General features: G+C 37.6%; 1 protein-coding gene across 3 annotated transcripts in view; it reads left to right on the top strand.

The window, feature by feature from the left end:
• The first annotated feature begins 717 nt into the window (after nucleotides 1–717).
• LOC101487988 (protein diaphanous homolog 3) overlaps nucleotides 718–18,052 on the top strand; it is a 162,469-nt gene continuing 145,134 nt past the window's right edge. For 2 of the 3 annotated variants that reach the window (XM_076883864.1, XM_076883861.1), the window contains exons 1-6: nucleotides 718–977; nucleotides 1,060–1,259; nucleotides 5,197–5,229; nucleotides 5,567–5,749; nucleotides 6,054–6,158; nucleotides 11,831–11,961. In XM_076883864.1, the coding sequence (XP_076739979.1) occupies nucleotides 1,146–1,259; nucleotides 5,197–5,229; nucleotides 5,567–5,749; nucleotides 6,054–6,158; nucleotides 11,831–11,961 (566 nt within the window). In that variant the 5' untranslated portion in view covers nucleotides 718–977; nucleotides 1,060–1,145. The remainder of the gene's footprint in view (nucleotides 978–1,059; nucleotides 1,260–5,196; nucleotides 5,230–5,566; nucleotides 5,750–6,053; nucleotides 6,159–11,830; nucleotides 11,962–18,052) is intronic. The other variant, XM_076883869.1, reaches the window with a different exon arrangement.

The following is an 18,052-nucleotide window of genomic DNA, read 5'->3' as shown; positions in this document are numbered from 1 at the left end:
CTAACATCCTCCTCTGTCACACCAAATCTCAGCATGTTATCTTTTACTACATCCATGAATCTTCTCTTTGGTCTTTTCCTCCTGCCTCGCAGCTCCAGCTTCAGCATCATTTGTCCAGTGCATCCAGTATCCATTCTCTGCAAGTCTAAACTATCTCAGCTTTTCCTCTCTGTCTCCAAAGCACTCAACCTGAGATGTCCCTCTGATACACTAATTTCTAATCCTCTAATTAGGTCATTTAAACTAGACCATACATCACTAAAATAAAGCCTGGGTTTGGCCAACTAAATAAAAAAAAGGCGGTTGTAGCCTACTAAACTGATTTAAAGACCTTTATTTTATTCTATTTATATGTGTGCATTTATACTGAGTTATTTTACCCATTTAATTAAGAAATTATATTTAAGCAACCTGTCATTATCGCCTGTCACTTTCTGTTTAATATTTCTATAAGAGAAAAACTGTCACTTGGCAAACTGAATTAAATCTAATATATCTATCTAATACAGAGAGAAAATCTTGGATGCAAGTAAGACCTACACACAAAACCTATCGCACAGGAGATACTGGCTGAATAAAACGAACAACCCTAAAACTGAAGTAGGATTGACTGACACTTCAGGCAGCCAATCAACTCCCTCTAAACTATGACTCGAGTCACCGTTTGCGGTTCCGTGATTGCTATTGGTTGGATTAAACATGGGAAGCTGACGTAAGCATTGCGCGGGTCTGTCAAAAAAAGTATCTTAATTTTACCCACCTAACGCTTCTGCTGAAACTCGTAATGACTGTATGGCTTTCAGTTAATGTTCGGGTGAATTTTGTAAGTCTCCGGGAAAATTGTTACGTTTAAGGCGCATTTTTTTAGTTAACGGAAAGTAGAGCATTACGTGACAGTCAATAAATTGGATTAGCGCTAAGTCAAGTCACCGGTGAATGATAGTATTGTAAACCTGGCTAGCTAGCTAAACGGACAGGTGAGACTGAGCACTAAACATTAAAAACGCTTGGACCTAGTGTTGTTATGTGCTAAGCATTTTCCTTTGTGTGGTCCTCTAGCTCTTCTGTCGTCTGCTAACGTTGCATGCAATAAAAGGTTTAGGTCTTCAGTAGCTGTCAGCTGGTGTAGAAGTCATTGGGTCATCATGGAGAGTTACAGTCAGCGGTTTGAATCCACCACCGGACGGGACAGTAAATCTCAAAAGAAGAAGGGCTCCACTTCGTCATACACCGATGACGGAGACCGCAAACCAAAATTTGTAAGTATGAAAAGACTAAAACGAGCTTTGGTTTTACTCTAACGGTATGATACAGAAAGCATTTGATAAACGCTGCAAATAGATGGTCACTCAGTGTGTTATGCTTTCCCTATGATACAACCAGCCACAGAGAAGGACATTGATGTGGACAGAACAGTACACGGGTAGATGGCCCTCCATATAAAGAATGTAGCAGACACCTTGGATCGGTATTTTCTATTACTTTCAGAACGACCAGTTTGGATAGACAAACAACCACGGTTAGACCTCGTGGTGAAGATGTGTCATGCCTTCGTAATGTGCTTGCATGTCTGGGGAGGCTGAGAGAAACGAACAGTTAACAAAGCACAGGAGGCTACACAAGTAATGTTTTATATGGTAGAATTTCTTCGACAGCCATAACCTTGAGTGTTTGTTGACTTTGCATGTAGGAAATCAAAAGGTTAAAATTAGCACAGGGTTTAACTGACACTAATCCATGCATTCCCTCCTACAAACAAGACAGCATTTAGTCTCTTTGGTATTTGTCGGTTGTTGTTCTTCAGCTAGTCTAGCTGTGTAAACAAAATCATGTTTTTTTTTGTTTGTTTACACAGCTAGACTAGCAATTAAAAAAACAACAACAACAACCCCAAACCCTTTTCATTTTCTGATAGGAGACTTGCTTGTGACACAGATCTCTTTAAAGCATGCTCAACCTGTGCTTGAGAGTGTTACTCCAAGTCAAGTTCCTGTGGCCACTGTTCAGAGACTCCAGTGGAAAATGAAGCAAAATTTAGTCTTTCTCAAATGGTTTCTGTCCACTCCCACTGATGACCTGTTCGTTTAACATCTGACAATGCAATCCATAATAGGAATTCGGATTCACCTTCTTTGATTAGTGTACAGTGCTGGATGAAAGTTACGTTTGAAGCATAAACATGTTTATCTACAGTGTATAAGAATTAAAACCTGATAAATTAACTCATTGATTTAATATTTGAGAAATATGTTGCAAACACATTACCAGAGTCTCTGGTAACTTGAGATGGTCATTGTTATCTGGTCACTTTATATAAAACTGTAGCTAATTCTGATTGGCATGCTACGGTAACATTTAATGTCTATTCATTCAGCATAAATGCAGGAAACCTATTAAAGTGAATTTTAAATGGTGTTAAAGAAATAAATCATGGAGTATCTACAATGTTTCTATCCGTCCTCCAAATCCTTTACTAGACATATTTGATGTAGTCAGGCTATGCTACTTCTTTATATTTTTATTACTAACATAATTTAATCTAGTTTTGTTATATATTATTTCTTGATATCTTTAGACAAGTGGATAGAAATTGAGTTTCAGTGGTTCGAAATATGCCATAAAAACTTGAGTCTGAGCCTGCCTGTTTAAAGGTGACTGTAGTACTTTGAATCCATCTGCAGGACCTTGCTGAATCTGTGATCTCATGGATATGTAGGTGGGAAAGCAAGAGGACAAAGCCTCTTCTTTTTCCCCAGCCAGGTTTCTTTTAGATTGCTTGATCCAAGACAAAGGTGTTGGAAGCCTTGGTCTGCATTCAGTCTAAAATGACTGCACCAGCCAGATGGGACCAAGAACTCTCAGCAAATCTTCCTTCCATCAACCAGAGGTGTTTGGCGTAAACAAAGATGTCCAGTCAAGTGTTGGACACCTTTCTGAGATTAATTTAGAAGGCTTTTATTTTATTGGCTAGTCTGCTAAAAAATGTTAAGACAACTTTATAATTTCTGTTTAAGCCAAACTCTTTGTTCCATAAGTAACTTTGCTCATTGAAAATGTGCAGCATATAGCATAGTAAAATCTCAGTGGACTTCATCTCACATGGAATGAGGCCTTTTGATGTCTTTGCTGTGACTCCGCTCAGGTGGTAATTTTTAGAAGAGTGTTTCAGTGCCTAATTTGTAAGTTAGGAGGATCTGCAACACAGGGAGGGTGCAGTTCCGGCATGATCCGACACAAAGTAATCCCTGAGTGTTAGTGTCTGTCTGGATGAGAGACACCAAGTTGCTTTCACAGGATCTTTAAATTAGGAGTGCCTGCCTCTTCTTTTAAAGAGGAAATACCAAAGAAGCGAGGTTTTCTTCAGTTGATAGAGTTAACTACATGTTAGTGAATTTTTCGATGACATCCAGTTTCAATAGAGGCAGTATCACAAAGCCTAAGGAATGAGTTGTTGCTGTGGAAACAAAAGTCATCTTAAAGCCAACGCCTGCTTTACTAGGATCTCCAACATTTTTTGAATGCCTCATGGTAAGGGGAGCAATGTATACCACCCCCATCTATATATAACACCCCAAACATGCTGGTTTTATTCTTGATTCACCTTCTTGTCAGAATAACATCTGGATTTCTTGAGATTTCTCCATCTTTGTGTATTTTAAAAAAAAAAAAAAAAAAGAGTATTGAAAAACTGTAGCTTGCATTAGTGGGCTTTCTTTTACAGCTTCTCGTGACCTTTGCTTTTGCCTCTTGAAAGCAGAGGTCACCACCATCTCCTCTGCCACAGCTGTAATGCAGGATGTTTTCTTAATGAGTTAACTGAAATGTTTGTCTGCTGGTAAATGTGCTATATCCATAGTGCGTACTCTCCCAAAGATTGTTCAAAAAGCACTTTATATCTGGTGGAAACATGTCAGATCAGTGTGTTAATGTAGTTGTGAGATGCCTTTTTGCCCTTTTTTTTTCTTTTCCCCAAATGGACTAACTGAAGGACTGGAATTGCTGTGGCCATAATGAATTTTACTTTATCAGTAATTACCGTGTTTGGCAAGTTCTTCTTTCATCGCAAAAATGTCCTTTATATAGTTTTTAATTGGTAGTTATTTTGTTGTGTGGCTTTTTGGCCAGTTCCTATCATATTCCAGCAGAGGTAGAACTAAAATGATAAACGCCGGCAATAAACCCATTCTGATTCTGATTCTGATTCTGATAAAGTCATTACCGTTGTTATTTAATTAAATTGGAAAATAATATTTTTGAGAAAGACCTCATAGATGACTACATGTAACATGTGTTATGGAAATCGGTTTTGTGTGGCTGAAAGAAAAAACAACAACAGTATATTGAATTTTTAAATAGTTAAATATCTGTTTTGGAATAGGTCTTAAAATTTGTATTGGTCAGGCTCCATGTAGCAGTTAATTTGTGATAGAAATGTTGTTTTATATGGTGACCATGTAAAAACTTGATAACAACAAAAAAGTCCTGCCAAAATTAATAACCCACACACATGCAAATATTCTAACACTGGCAAATGGTAAACAGTTTTGCCTAGATGCAACTTTGTCAAAAATGTCATGTTTGGTACTTGGTGATGCAAGTTTCTGGGACATGTGCTATAATAAATAAATTAATTTATTTAAATCAGCTGTATATCTGGCACACCATGGACATTTGGGAAGGAAAACACATAGTCAGGCCAGTTCTATTAAAGGCAGCGAGTCTTTGCTGATTTAATTGACAGAAGAAATAAGTGCATCTTTCTGATATTTTTGGATCATTCATTAAATGGTAAATGGCCTGTATTTGTATAGTGCTTTACTTAGTCCCTTAGGACCCCAAAGCGCTTTACGCTACATTCATTCACCCATTCACACACTGGTGATGGCAAGCTACATTGTAGCCACAGCTGCCCACAGCTGCCACTGACAGAGGCGAGGGTGCCGGACACTGGCGCTGCCAGGCCCTCTGACCACCACCAGTAGCCAACGGTTGAAGTGTCTTGCTCAAGGACACAACAGTTAAACAACATTAAACAGAAACTTCTATTATGTGCATGAGTATGCAGACCTCCCTGCCAGTTGTTGGACTGGTGTTGATGTTTTGCAGAGTCGTACTGTCCACTCCATTTAAAGAAGCATTTTTAAAAAAATTGAATGTGTGTATCCTGATTTGTTTCTTTTTGCTCCCCACTTATAGCACTTACCCTTTAGAAACATCACAGATGATGTGGTAAGCTTTGACAAACTGATATGCTTCTGTGTGTGCTTTGTGTCATCGATCTCTGCAACATCTAACGTCACCTTACTTGAGGTCACTGCTTCTGCTTATTTTGAGCATCATTAACAAAACCAAAACAGTCAGGCATTGGAGCCATTAACATCATAGGACAGACTTCTTGTTTGTAGTTTGTTTCATATTACTAGCATTGCATTCTAGTTTATTAATAACTGTTTTTTTTATTCTGCTTGACTACTAACCATTTAAATGTGCTCATAATCATCTAAACTTGACTCCAAGTCTGGAGTATTTTTTTCTATTTTTAATTGTGCTTTCTTTCTTTCTACAGCTGGACAGATTCGCCAGTATTCGGATTCCCGGTAGTAAAAAGGAGCGCCCACCCTTGACACAATCTAAGCACAATGCAAACGACTGGTCCAGTTCTTCATCCTCCACCTCACATCATTTTGAGGAACTATCGTCAAAGATAAACTCAGAAAAGGAGATCTTGGCTCTTTTTGAAAAGATGATGGTGTGTTCTTACTTTTTGTACAACATTTTCACATTTCATTAAAAAAAAAGTGCTACCAGGGACTAAGTGATAAAGATATTCAAAAAGACAAATAATCAATTTAACACAAGTGATGATATTTTTCAAACTTTCATTTTAGTTCAGTAATTTTATGATCATGGCCACAAAGCAGCTGATATTTGGTTGCTGACGCTAGAAACAGTGCAGAATGCTAATGTCTTCCAGAGTCAGTTATGCATTCAAAAACAACATCAAATTTTGGCCACGGTAATGTTGTAGTTTTTTTTTCTCTTTTCTTTTTTAGGAAGACATGAACTTGAATGAGGACAAAAAGACTCCTTTGAGAGAAAAAGACCTCAACACAAAGAAAGAAATGGTCATTCAGTATATATCAACTGCCTCTAAAACTGTAAGTTTTTAAATATTTAAAATATTTCACCTATTTTGAGTTTAAATTAACTGACATTTTATATTTATGTGGTTGAATGTTTGCATTGAAACGTGTTGCTGATGCTTTTAATTAGCAGTGTCTAGCAGCCTGAAGAAGTTTGAGTTTCATACTTTCTAACTTTTTTGAGTGGAAGGTAACTGGTTGAGTTTTGGTTTGTGAGGTACCATCCACACGTGTTTTGGTAAACATCACTTTTTCTGTGCGTTTTGGCCTTTTTGGAGTTTGAAGTCACAGAAAATGAAGCTTTTGAAACTGTTTCTGTATCAAATTTGAACTTGGAAAATGACTGTGTCACGCAACATCACATGTGCGTGCATTTATCTCCTTTTTAAACAGAAGACTATGACCCATGATATTGTTTATAGACCTTTGATTGGCCAGCTTTTCTGCAGTTAGAGGTATATGACCAACACTTTTGACAGCATGTGACATATATTTTTTGCATTTTTATGTGGATGGAAATCTTTTAAGAACAAAAGTGGAAAATCCCGCTTTAAATGGTGCGGGTGAATGTAGCTTGAATTTTAGGGCTAAATATTAGAATACTTGTTCACTGGTTTTCAGTTTTAGGCACCTGTTTAATTGTGTTCTTTAAATGTAGAAGGATATACTTGCCTTGAGTACTCAGCATCTCTCTCACTCACAGCAGTTATCATGACACTTAAGTTAACATTGTTGTTGTGAACAAACAACAAAATGAATTGTATTTATTTATTTTTTTTATACCACTTAAGACCAAAAATACATTGTCAAAAATCTTTGAAGAGAAGTGCAACATCTCGCTTTCCACATAGGCACGCACTCTGTTGAGTGAGCAGCAGAGGTGAATTAGCTCTTTGCATATCTGCATTATTCTTGTTGTGTTTTTGTTTTTTGGCCCAGACATGGAGGTGGATTCATTTTATTTTATGATTATAGCAAACATTTACTGCAGGTAATAAAGAGTGACTGGGAAATAGGAAAACAAGTTATTTCTGTGACAGTCATATTATTGTTGATGGATCACAGTATGTAGCATACAGTATGAGGTACAGGATATTAAAGAATATAAATATTTTAAGCTTCCACAAGTCATTGTAAAGCATCGATATATCATTTTTCTTACATGAAAAGGCTAAAAAAAGAACTTCCTGGTATCCAGACATTGTACTTGTCTTTTGCACTTCTTAAAAGTTAATGTATTAGCTGAAGAAATGGGTAGGGGGGGAAAAAAAAACAAATAATTGACATTGTGAACAGTAAGGCCTATTCGTATTTGATAGCTACAGGTTTCTGGTTAAGTTGCCATCATGTGTTGCAAAGAAGTATGAAATAAGTCCAAGTCCAAATTTCTTACATCCAAGTAAGAAATTTATTATATTTGTTATAACCAGACATCCCTTCAAGTTTGCCTTAGGCTGTCTATCCTTGTCTCTAGTTACCATGGTGACTGGCCTGCATTTGTTACCTTTCATACCTGCATGGTAAAAAAATGTGGGCACCAACCAAAAAACAGTGAAATTAATTTCTTTAAGAGAGCAGATTTATAATACTCTGCATTTAAGAAGTGGTTCATTATGTGTTTTTGGAGAGAAGTTCTGAGAAAAAGGTCAACATTTCTGAGGAAATGTGGTGTCACTGAGTTTAAAACACTAAGCAAGGTGAAGTATATATCAACAAAAATGTTTTTACTTTTTACACAAAGGAACTTGAAGTTTTCTTGTTTTGCTTTTGCTTGTTTAACGTGCCATCAAAATAACAACAACAATGTGACCTTCTCAGTCATGTTGCTGTTTTGCCAATTGACCTTTAATTTTTAAACCGATGTATGCCACTTCCTTTTTTAGTCTGTGAATTTGGAGATAGCCTTGGAGAGAAACAATTTCCTTGTATGTTGTCACAAAAAATAATTGCTGACCTTTGACATTGTGTTTTGATTTATGTGCAATGCCCCTGCTGTGCAGGAAATTGAGTTTTGCCTTGCCTTAAATTGCTTTCAAAGAATCTTCAAAAATATGACTCCTCGATCAACTGAAGCTGAGCATGGGGAAAATTTATGTTAAGACCTGTCAAATGGTCAGAATCTGTGTAAAAGGGTTTATCCAAAATCCATGTGTATTGTTTCTAATTTGAAAATATAGCACATGGTTTAGCACAGCGGTCCCCAACCCCCGGGCCTCGGACCGGTACCGGTCCGTGAGTCGTTTGGTACCGGGCCGCGAGAATTGAAATGTATGGTTTTCAGGGTTTTTATCGGTTTTCAGCGTTATTTTGTTATGACTTTTATCGTTAACTCGGTTTTCCTGGGTCTTTTCACGTATGTTATGAATAAATCTTTTTTTCGGTACCGGTACTGGTTTTATTTTGTTGTATTTATCCGCGTCACCTTAAAGGCCGGTCCGTGAAAATATTGTTGGGCATAAACCGGTCCGTGGCGCAAAAAAGGTTGGGGACCGCTGATTTAGCACACAAAAGTCTACTGCATGCAGGCGGGGGCTAGAATTGACCTACTAATGGGTCCATGTGCAGTAGGGCTTTGCCATATTGTATACCTAGAAGTTGTGAGTCATGGTTTGTCTGAGAGCATGTTAGCATGTCCGTCTCTGCTAACAACTTAATACCGTTAACAAAAATAAGCAGCTAGTTCAACAACCTTCAGTAAAGAGCAATGCAAACACTTTGCAAATTTTAAAACAATTGTGCTAAAGGTAGAAACAACACAAATTTGTTTCACCATTTTATATTGGCAACTGGTGCAACCCTAAAGTAAACAAATTACTCAACCAAGAACTGATGCTTCCGCTCGCTAGTTGCACTCCTTAATGACAGGAAGTGCCAAGCTTGGGTGGAAATTATTATTATTGTTGTTGTTGCACAGTGGTAAAGCAAGATATTAAGCAGCTGGTTAGAAAACTTGACCCAAAATAACACAAACACCCCAGGTCGAAACTCTTTTTCAGTTTTCTTATCTGACAGTATTGTGAAGTTCCTACAGAGTTACATGAATAATTTGCCGTTACTGTAGTGTTAAATTAAAGTTTTAAGCAGTCATGCTATACGTGTACGCTACTTGGGCTGCACTATGTTAGTGCTTACATTTGCTTTTTTACTATGTCATTTGATATAATGCTGTGTGCCACTAATATTGCACTACGATGCTTCTGCTGCTGGAAAGTTGTTTCAGTAGATTAACACTTTGATTTAGATTGTGTCTCATCAGTGACAGTAGCTCATTGGCAAAGGTGGATAGAAAATGCTGTTCATTTACTTGAATTAATAAATGTTGCTACCCGCTATCTTTTTTCCTTTCGTCTGAAATATGATTATTGCAAATTTTCTTGAAATATTGTGATATAATTTTGAAGCTATACCACCTACCCATGCAAAGTGTGAAAATTCCAGGGAATTTGTTATATCTTAAATAGTTTAATAAATCGCACTGCTGTTCAAGGTGAAGTGGTCAGAGTATTACTACCATGGAGTGAAAGTGTACAGAAAGTATATGCAGATCTTATCAGGCTGTTTTAATAATGACGTGTAAAGATAAATGAGTTTAGCTCCAAAATTTTGTGCATAGTCTCACTCCCATCTGTAGTGCATATTTAATATGACATCTTAGGCTTTTGTGTAAAAGTTTTGTAAATGAATGGTTCATTAACATTTTCAGACCTTACCTGTGCTTCTACATTAAAGGAAGGGTATGTTATTACGCTTTTTCATTTTTTTTAATAAACTGGTCTGGTCTCACTTCAAGATCAAATTGAAGTATGTGGCCTTTTAACTAAAATGTCTTTGACACCCGTGGTCTATTGTATGTTAATACAATGCTCGCATAAATGGTACATTATGAGTGCACATCATCTTTCTCCTGTACACACTAGCTTTGGGTCAAGTCTCTTTGAAATTCAGGGGGGTGTCTTCCAAAATGTATTTTCTGTGAAGGTTTCAAGAGTGGAGTACATCCCTGACCAACCTTAGAACTCTAATCAGGCAGTATTAAAAAAACACTAAACAGTGACTCACTGGTCCATTTTGGCTATAACCTCAGTTGAAATGATTATTAAAAGAAAATCATGCATTATGCTCCAAGTGCACATTTTAACATATGAAGCTTTTAATGCATCTGGAGTCTATCCATGTTATGTGGATGGACTTGCTGTCACTGGGCAAACAGGGTGCCACGAATGTTCCTTTGATAAGAAACACCAGAAGGACCCGGGCCTGTTTCTACCAAGAGCAGCAATCATACTTTCCTCTTGCTGCTGAAAGCCCAAGAGATCCTGAAAAACAAACCGCCTAGTCATCATCATTTCTCACCAGGATGGGAGAGGCAGTTGATCATTGGGCTTGAAGAGGAAAAGAGAGGGAGGCAGACACTTTCTGTATCCTTGATGGTCTGTTGTGCAGCCAGGCAGTGGTTTGTTTTTGTGAAATTGCCACCACCATTCGACTTAACTCAGCACCGAGCAAGAGACATACAAAGTGGGAGTTGGACTAAGCTGATGATGCTTGCAATCAAGAACCAATTTGTAAGCGGAGCAGAAATGACATGTTTTAGCCGTGGTAACAACACTGGAGGGTTCTGATGTTGTGCGAGTGATAGTTTCATAGGACTGCTATCTGAAATGAGTGGAGTGCTTTGATGTGTTTTGTGGTGATGAGCATGAGCCATGTTGTGAAGTCCAATTGAACATGGAACACATGCCAAATAAAATGTTTTCCCGGAGTTCAATCAGGACAACAAGCTACTCAACAATCAGTATCACATGAGCTAAAGCTATACTTTTCTGGCTGCCATTTCAAAAGCTTGTACACCTTTGACTTTTCTATATATGTAACAAGCTTCTATTTATTGGGCTATAAGACTGTTTGCTGCTATACGATACATTCTTTGAATAAAAATGACAGGTTTTATCACTGAAGTTTTGAAAAGTAAATATATTTGTATTGTTTTTCAGATTAGAGGCCTTTCTGTATATATTTCTATAGAGTAGGGCTTTATAGAAGAGGTGTGAGGTGAGAAACAGACTGGATATATTTCTTTTTTCATTTTTCTTTTTTTTTTTTTTGCCAGCCTGTTGGGATTAGGGATTATATATTCCTTCAGATAGTGATAGATGGTGATATCTGAGGTCTTTGATCAATCAAGAACATTACAAAAAGTAAGTTTAGCTTCAAGTCTTTACCACCCACCCACACAAAAGCAGTAGTAAGTCTTACTCAGTAGTAACCCTAGTGTCTTGTCAGGGAATGAAAAGGAAATTCTTGGTATAGCTACCCCCCCCCCCCCAGGTTCATGCATTCTAAATATATAAAGTTAATAATTAAGGTCTTTTTCAGTAATTTTGCTTGTTGTGTTGTTGATAGTTTTGAAATTTTATACATTTTAAAACATTTCCATTCAGAAATACCTTAGACTAGAAATGTGTATGGACATGTAAGGTGTGTATGTGTGTGTATAAAGTGGGAACTTTTTAGAGGTACATTAAAATGAGCAAGCATGGGAATAAAGCTAAGTGCTTTAGGATTGGTCAAAAGTCAGGAAAAACTGGGCAATTTAAACAAAAACAAACAAACTTTTTATTTTTACTTGGCAGAATTTGCAAGGCTGTATTTGAGAGATTTCTTCTTCCTTTCTTTTCATTTTACAGGGCAACTTGAGAAGCAGCCATCAGATTTCTCCCCAGGAATTCCTTAGTGAGCTGAAGTCAGGGGTCATGGATGAACGTCTGTTTTCCTGTCTAGACTCACTGCGAGTGTCCCTTACCAGCAACCCCGTCAGGTATGGTACAAGATTCTGACACTAAAAGTGGACTTGCCCTCTTTAGGTTTAATTCCCCTCTCTTGTCGCTGGTAGTTTATTATTTGACAGTACACTATACGGGGACACCAGACTATATACCTTTCTTTATGTAGTATTTCTGTCTCTTATTTTCTCCTCTGTAAGTTCTATTACTTCAGATTTAGTTCATATTAATCTAATCATCCTTTAATCATGTTTTTGTGTGTTTTTTTTATTTTTTATTTTTTATTTTTTTTTTTTGGCGTGCAAGTTTAAGTGTTTTGCTGTCATAATGGCAGGTGTCAGTTATAAAATGTCCAGTCAGTATTGTTGCTAACACACTGACATGTTGTGATGGTTGATGCTTTATTGCATCTTTGAAGCGCTAAAAGCAAACAAACAACTAAGACCAGCTCAATACTGACCTGTCATGTGTCACTCCTGTCTGGTTGCACGCCAGCATCTTGTAGAAAGTTGCCTGCTTGCATTATAAGTATTACTGCCCTCAGCTACCTAAACTGTTTGTGGAAAAAGTAAACAAAAAAAAACAAGATTTCTTGAAGGTTTAGGTGCCACACATTAGGTTTGATCAGGTTATTTAACCAGTGTCTGTCTTCTCATATTTTTGAGTATTCTCATTCCATATTTATAGTAATCAGATAAATACTAAGATGAACTCTATTTATATATGTTTTGGGAAAATAAATGTGTATTAAATGCAAAAACATTTGTTGGAAGGTTGCTGCCAGAAGGTGCTTAATTACTTCAGTTTATTTAGTTACTGTTGCAATGAGAGGGCTCTTTCACTCTCATTTCTCTTTCACAGGCATTTTCTGTGACAATGACATTTTTAGCAGTCTTTCTTAATCTTGTCCTCTAGACCATGCACCATATTTTGAACTGAAGCAGTAGCATCAGCATCATTCAGTGTTCAGTTTGTGTTCATATTTACATCTTATATTGGTAATAATATTTTTTTTAGTTTCATGTTAACTTTGAGCATAGTTTTCTCTATTTGTAAGGTTAATCTGATGGCAGAAATGAGTCTTACAGCCTAGCAATCAATACTGCCTTTTAGCAGTTTTTGTTTTGTTAAAGAAGAGTGATTAAACTGTAAATTTTGTATCAATATTGATCTAGGTGACTATAATAAATGTGGGTATGTCTGTGAAGGTTCTCAGTCATCCAGGTCATCGTAGTCTAAGGAGCTTGGAAAGAAAAGTGTGTGGGTAATGTAGCTATGGTGTAACTTATGTGCCAGTCACAATGCTAATGTGGCTCTATGACTAAACCTCACTTCAAAACTGTGTTAGACTGCACTGATAGGTACTTTATGTACTCTGTAATGATGTTAAAACTTTGATTCTAACGATCGGACACTGCTTTGTGGTTTGAATGGTCAGCACAGATACTGAATGAAGTCACCACTCATGATGACAGACTGTCAGTCTTTTGTAAAATAACACCGTCTGGTTTCATCAGAACTCTACCTAAGCTGAAAACATTGGTTTGGATGTTGATCAGTGGGTTTTTTTCCTTCCCCCTCTGCACTGAAGCAAACAGCTTACACATTTTCATAATATAAGGGTTATCTTACTAGTATAGGTTATAAGACTTTTATGCTTCCTGATCATTCTCGCTGTGCTAGAGCATGCAAGCTGAGTTAATTTGGTACTAATTTGGCACTTTTACAGTCTCACAGTGTGATTCTCGACTCCTTTACTGTATCCACCGCAGCCCCCCCCCCCCCCCCCCCCCCCCCCTCTCCTTTTTTTTTTTTTTTTTTTTTTTTAAAAGGAAGGCCACAGTGCTAGACCACAGGACCAGCAAAGCTACAAAATGCAATTGTATTAAATGGATTTGATAAATGGATCTGACAAACAAGTGGAAATTGGTTTTTCATTTTTTATTAAAACTGACCTTCAGGTTTAAGTGCTCAGTTTTTTTTTTTTTTTTTCTTTTCAGTTTAGCTATATAGTAAAGTTTAGCAACAATGTGAAAAGAAACCTTGAATGCTCTTCCTGTCATATACAACTACCCATGAACAACATGTCAAAATATGCAAACTGATTATACACATAAAAATAGTTATGCAAAGTAAGAAAAGCAAGGCTGAGATGGTTTGCACACGTACAGAGAAACAATCGTGGATATATTGGATAAAGGATGTTGAAGATGGAGCTGCCAGGGCCACAGAGAGTGTTGGATGTAGTGAAGGAGGACATGCAGATGGTTGATATGACAGAGGAGGATACTAGGGATAGAATGAGATGTGGGCAGATGGTTTGCAGTGGAGACACCTAAAGGTAAGAATGCCTTACCTGTGTCATTAGTTAATTGTACTTCCATATGCAGCAGCTTAATGGTTTTTATTGAGGTTGTAGTTTGCAGTGGTTTTAAAACAGACTGTATTTTAGGGACTGGTAATTCAATGTTTAGCTCATCCTCATTTATAATCTATGTTACATTTATTTATGATCTATGTTTTAGGAGTACTGTATTCTTAGTAGTCAGTGAGAACAATGTCATTCATTGCCCACTCTGTGAAATGACCCCTTTTTGTATTGCAGATGTTCCACATTGCTGCAATTTTAGCCTCCGCCTTCTGTCCCTAGAGAGCCCTCCTGTAGTCAGTTAACGTGCTATGAACAGGACATTTTAAAGTTAATTTTTTATATCTGGTTCATAACCGCCTAAGCAGAGTGCAACACTGTGCTGCACTGCCTGGGAACCTTGTAGCCATTCTCCTGAGACTGCGTTAGAAGTCAAGCTAACTTAGCTGTGAAGTTAGCCAGATAAGGTGCCTCATTTTTCTCTTTGATTTATGACTGTTTTTGTTTCCCATAGAGAGGGATGATTAATTTGTTTTCTTTTTTCAATGCTTTTTCCCTTATTCCCTTTTTCGTGTCTTTCTGGAAATGATACCCCTCAGTTAAATATTGCTGTGCTTCTTTTGCATCTGATAATGGTGTGCTGTGATTACAGTAAGGCTGTAATCAGTGAGCGTTAATAAATCCTCAGTGCTACGTGTAAATATCAAATAGAAAATGGAAAAATCACACTTGGAGAGCTGCTACTCAAGAAAAAATAGAGCGAACTGATCAGTAGGTCCCAGCTTTTTCAGAGGTTTTAGAGTTCACCTCTGCAATTAAATCTTCCATAAAATTCAAAATTATAATTTTGTAATAATATAATTATCATTATTATTCAGATAAACACGTGGAGCTCATTTTTTATTGCTCGTGATTGTATATTTAAAAAAAAAAAATCAAAGCAAATGATGTAGCTCTTTTTTTTTAAAGTCAGAAACATAGCTGTATTTTGGCACCAATGTATGCGAACCTACATACACTACATGGACAAAAGTACCGGACCCTATGCCTTTTTAAATTCGGGTGTTTTCAGTCCTGTTGCCACAGGTGATAAAATCAAGCAACTAGCCGTGCAGTCTGCCTTTACAAACATTTGTGAAAGAATGGTTCATTCTAAAGAGCTGACTGAATTAGTGTGAGACTGTAATAAGATTCCATTATTGCAGTGGAAGTATTTGAGAACAACAGAAGCTCCATCACGAAATGGCAGACCACATAAAGGTACATAGTGGGTCGCTAAGTGCCGAGGGGTATAAAAAGTCACCATCACTCGGTGATTGCAGAGATCCGGACCTTTTCTGACATTAACATAAGCACAAACACTGCAGTGAGAGCTTCATGGTGTGGGTTTCCATGGCTGGACAGCTCCTGTAGGTGAAATATGTAGGGAGCCGTCTTCCGGTTGTTATATGGCATGTGTTACATTTAGCACAATACATACCGGCTGAATTGGATTTGGCACATTGGAGTGCAGGTATCTGTTGACAAGGGAGATGCAAACCAGGGGTCCGTTCTTCGTACCTCGCTTACTACATCCAAGATCAAATAATCGCGCTAACTTTGAGCTCGCTATTCCGGTTCTTCGAACACACCTGTTGTTGACGATTAGTATAGCTGGATGAAGTAATGTGAGCTAACTGGGTGGCTTAACAGGGGCTACGCATCGATAGTAGAAACATTGATCGGCAACCCATTGATTGGTCAGCGAAAATGTCGAAGGAGCGCGCTCGGTATTTTTCGGCAGCAGAGGAAGAACCCTTGATTGAGGGATTTCAGGAGTTTCAGAGTTTAATTAAAATGCAAGGGAACACTGCAAAGGCTGCAAAAGCAAGGAGAGAGGGCTGGCAGAAAGTTGCTGACAAATTAAACTCGTAAGTAATTAATAATAATAATAATAATAATAATAATAATAATAATAATAATAATAATAATAATAATAATAATAATAATAATAATAATAATGGAGTGGATTTATATAGCGCTTTTCAAGGCACCCAAAGCGCTTTACAATACCACTATTCATTCACTCTCACATTCACACACTGGTGGAGGCAGCTACGGTTGTAGCCACAGCTGCCCTGGGGCAGACTGGCAGAAGCCAGGCTGCCATATCGCGCCATCGGCCCCTCTGGCCAACACCAGTAGGCGGTAGGGTAGATTTATTATATTATATTACATTATATCCTCTTTCACATTAGAGCCACGACAGGACCCACTAGAACATGGGAACAAGTAAAAGTGAAATATAAGAATATTCTACAGAATGGTAATATTTATCACTTATATTGCTTTTAGTCTCTTGGAAAGAGACCCTGAAATAATCTGTTTGTTTATAACAGCAACCAAGAAAAGGGCAGAGCAAAAAAAGACAGGTGGTGGTCCTGCACCCCCTCGTCAACAAGTTGGTTAAGTGAATAATACCCTCACGGGAATATCGATATCTCTCTATGAGCACACTGTCGCGCTGAGCTAAAGGATCCTGTCTGTCCCGCAATATACGCTGGATTCTGAAAACTCTCCTTATCAATCTTGCACCTTCCGCAATGGGTTGCTCACGTATACGGACAGGATATGGCTGCGACAGACTTCCCAAATCCCCCTTCGCTTTTATAGCCGTGGTCTCTCATCTTGATTACACGAAGTAATTTACAATTACTACTCTAAAATATGAATTACATCTGTAATAATCACATACATGTAATAGAATGATTAATAGTACATTTCCCTTTTTTTAGGAAATGACCTGTATGTATCTGTATGAAATCAATAAAAGGATCAAGTACTGCATTATCTTTAGTTACATTGATAATATTTATTTATGGAAAAACAGTGGTAAAATATCGCTGTTGCTTTCGTATAAATGAAGCGGACATACCTGCGTGGCCGCGAGCTAATCTTGTTTACATAAAGTAAACCTGCTCCCGAGCAGGTTTACGCTTACGGATATGTTGCTATGACAGCAAGTCCCGGATGAGCTTCGGAGAACCGAACGATCCAAGATCAGGCGAAATCGTCAACAATCAAATCCAGCTAACTTACTTAGCGAGGTACGAAGAACGGACCCCAGAGCTTTGGAAATCCACCAAAAATGTTTGAAACACTTGGGCTCTACATGCCTTGTACTTAGGGAAAACGTATTCTTCCCATCCCCACAATACATATTTGTGTTTTTGGAACACAAATGAGTATTTTCACAGTATCGAAATATTGTGGCATTATATCTTAGATGTAGATAACTATGCCCCATGTGTGTCATTATGAATGACTAATAACATAAAATGTTACCAGGTATGTGTCTTCACTAAGAAAGAAAAAGTTTCTCCTTTCTTTTTTTAGATAATTTTTGCACAGCACTTCTCCAAACACATTCAGGCAGAGAGTGTGATTGAAGTTTTCTCATTTGGGATGTGGGAGGGTGCCAGATGTTAGGAACCAATGAAACCCAAGTGCTGCCAGAGAATGCTAGATGAGCAGACAGAACAGAATATAAAATACTTTAATCATTTTAGAGTCTAGGCAGACAGCATGTGGAGTACAAAACAAGAATCTGTCTGTGACATAACATGCGTGCACTCACACACATATACATAGATAGATATATCATATATTTCTATCTCTCTATCTCTCTATCTCTCTATCTCTCTATCTCTCTCTCTATCTCTCTCTATATCTCTCTCTATATCTCTCTCTATATCTCTATCTCATTGGACTGAATTTCT

Source organism: Maylandia zebra, linkage group LG1 (genome assembly GCF_041146795.1).
Source record: "Maylandia zebra isolate NMK-2024a linkage group LG1, Mzebra_GT3a, whole genome shotgun sequence".
Lineage (NCBI taxonomy): Eukaryota > Metazoa > Chordata > Actinopteri > Cichliformes > Cichlidae > Maylandia > Maylandia zebra.
This window is presented reverse-complemented; position numbering and strand designations above follow the sequence as displayed.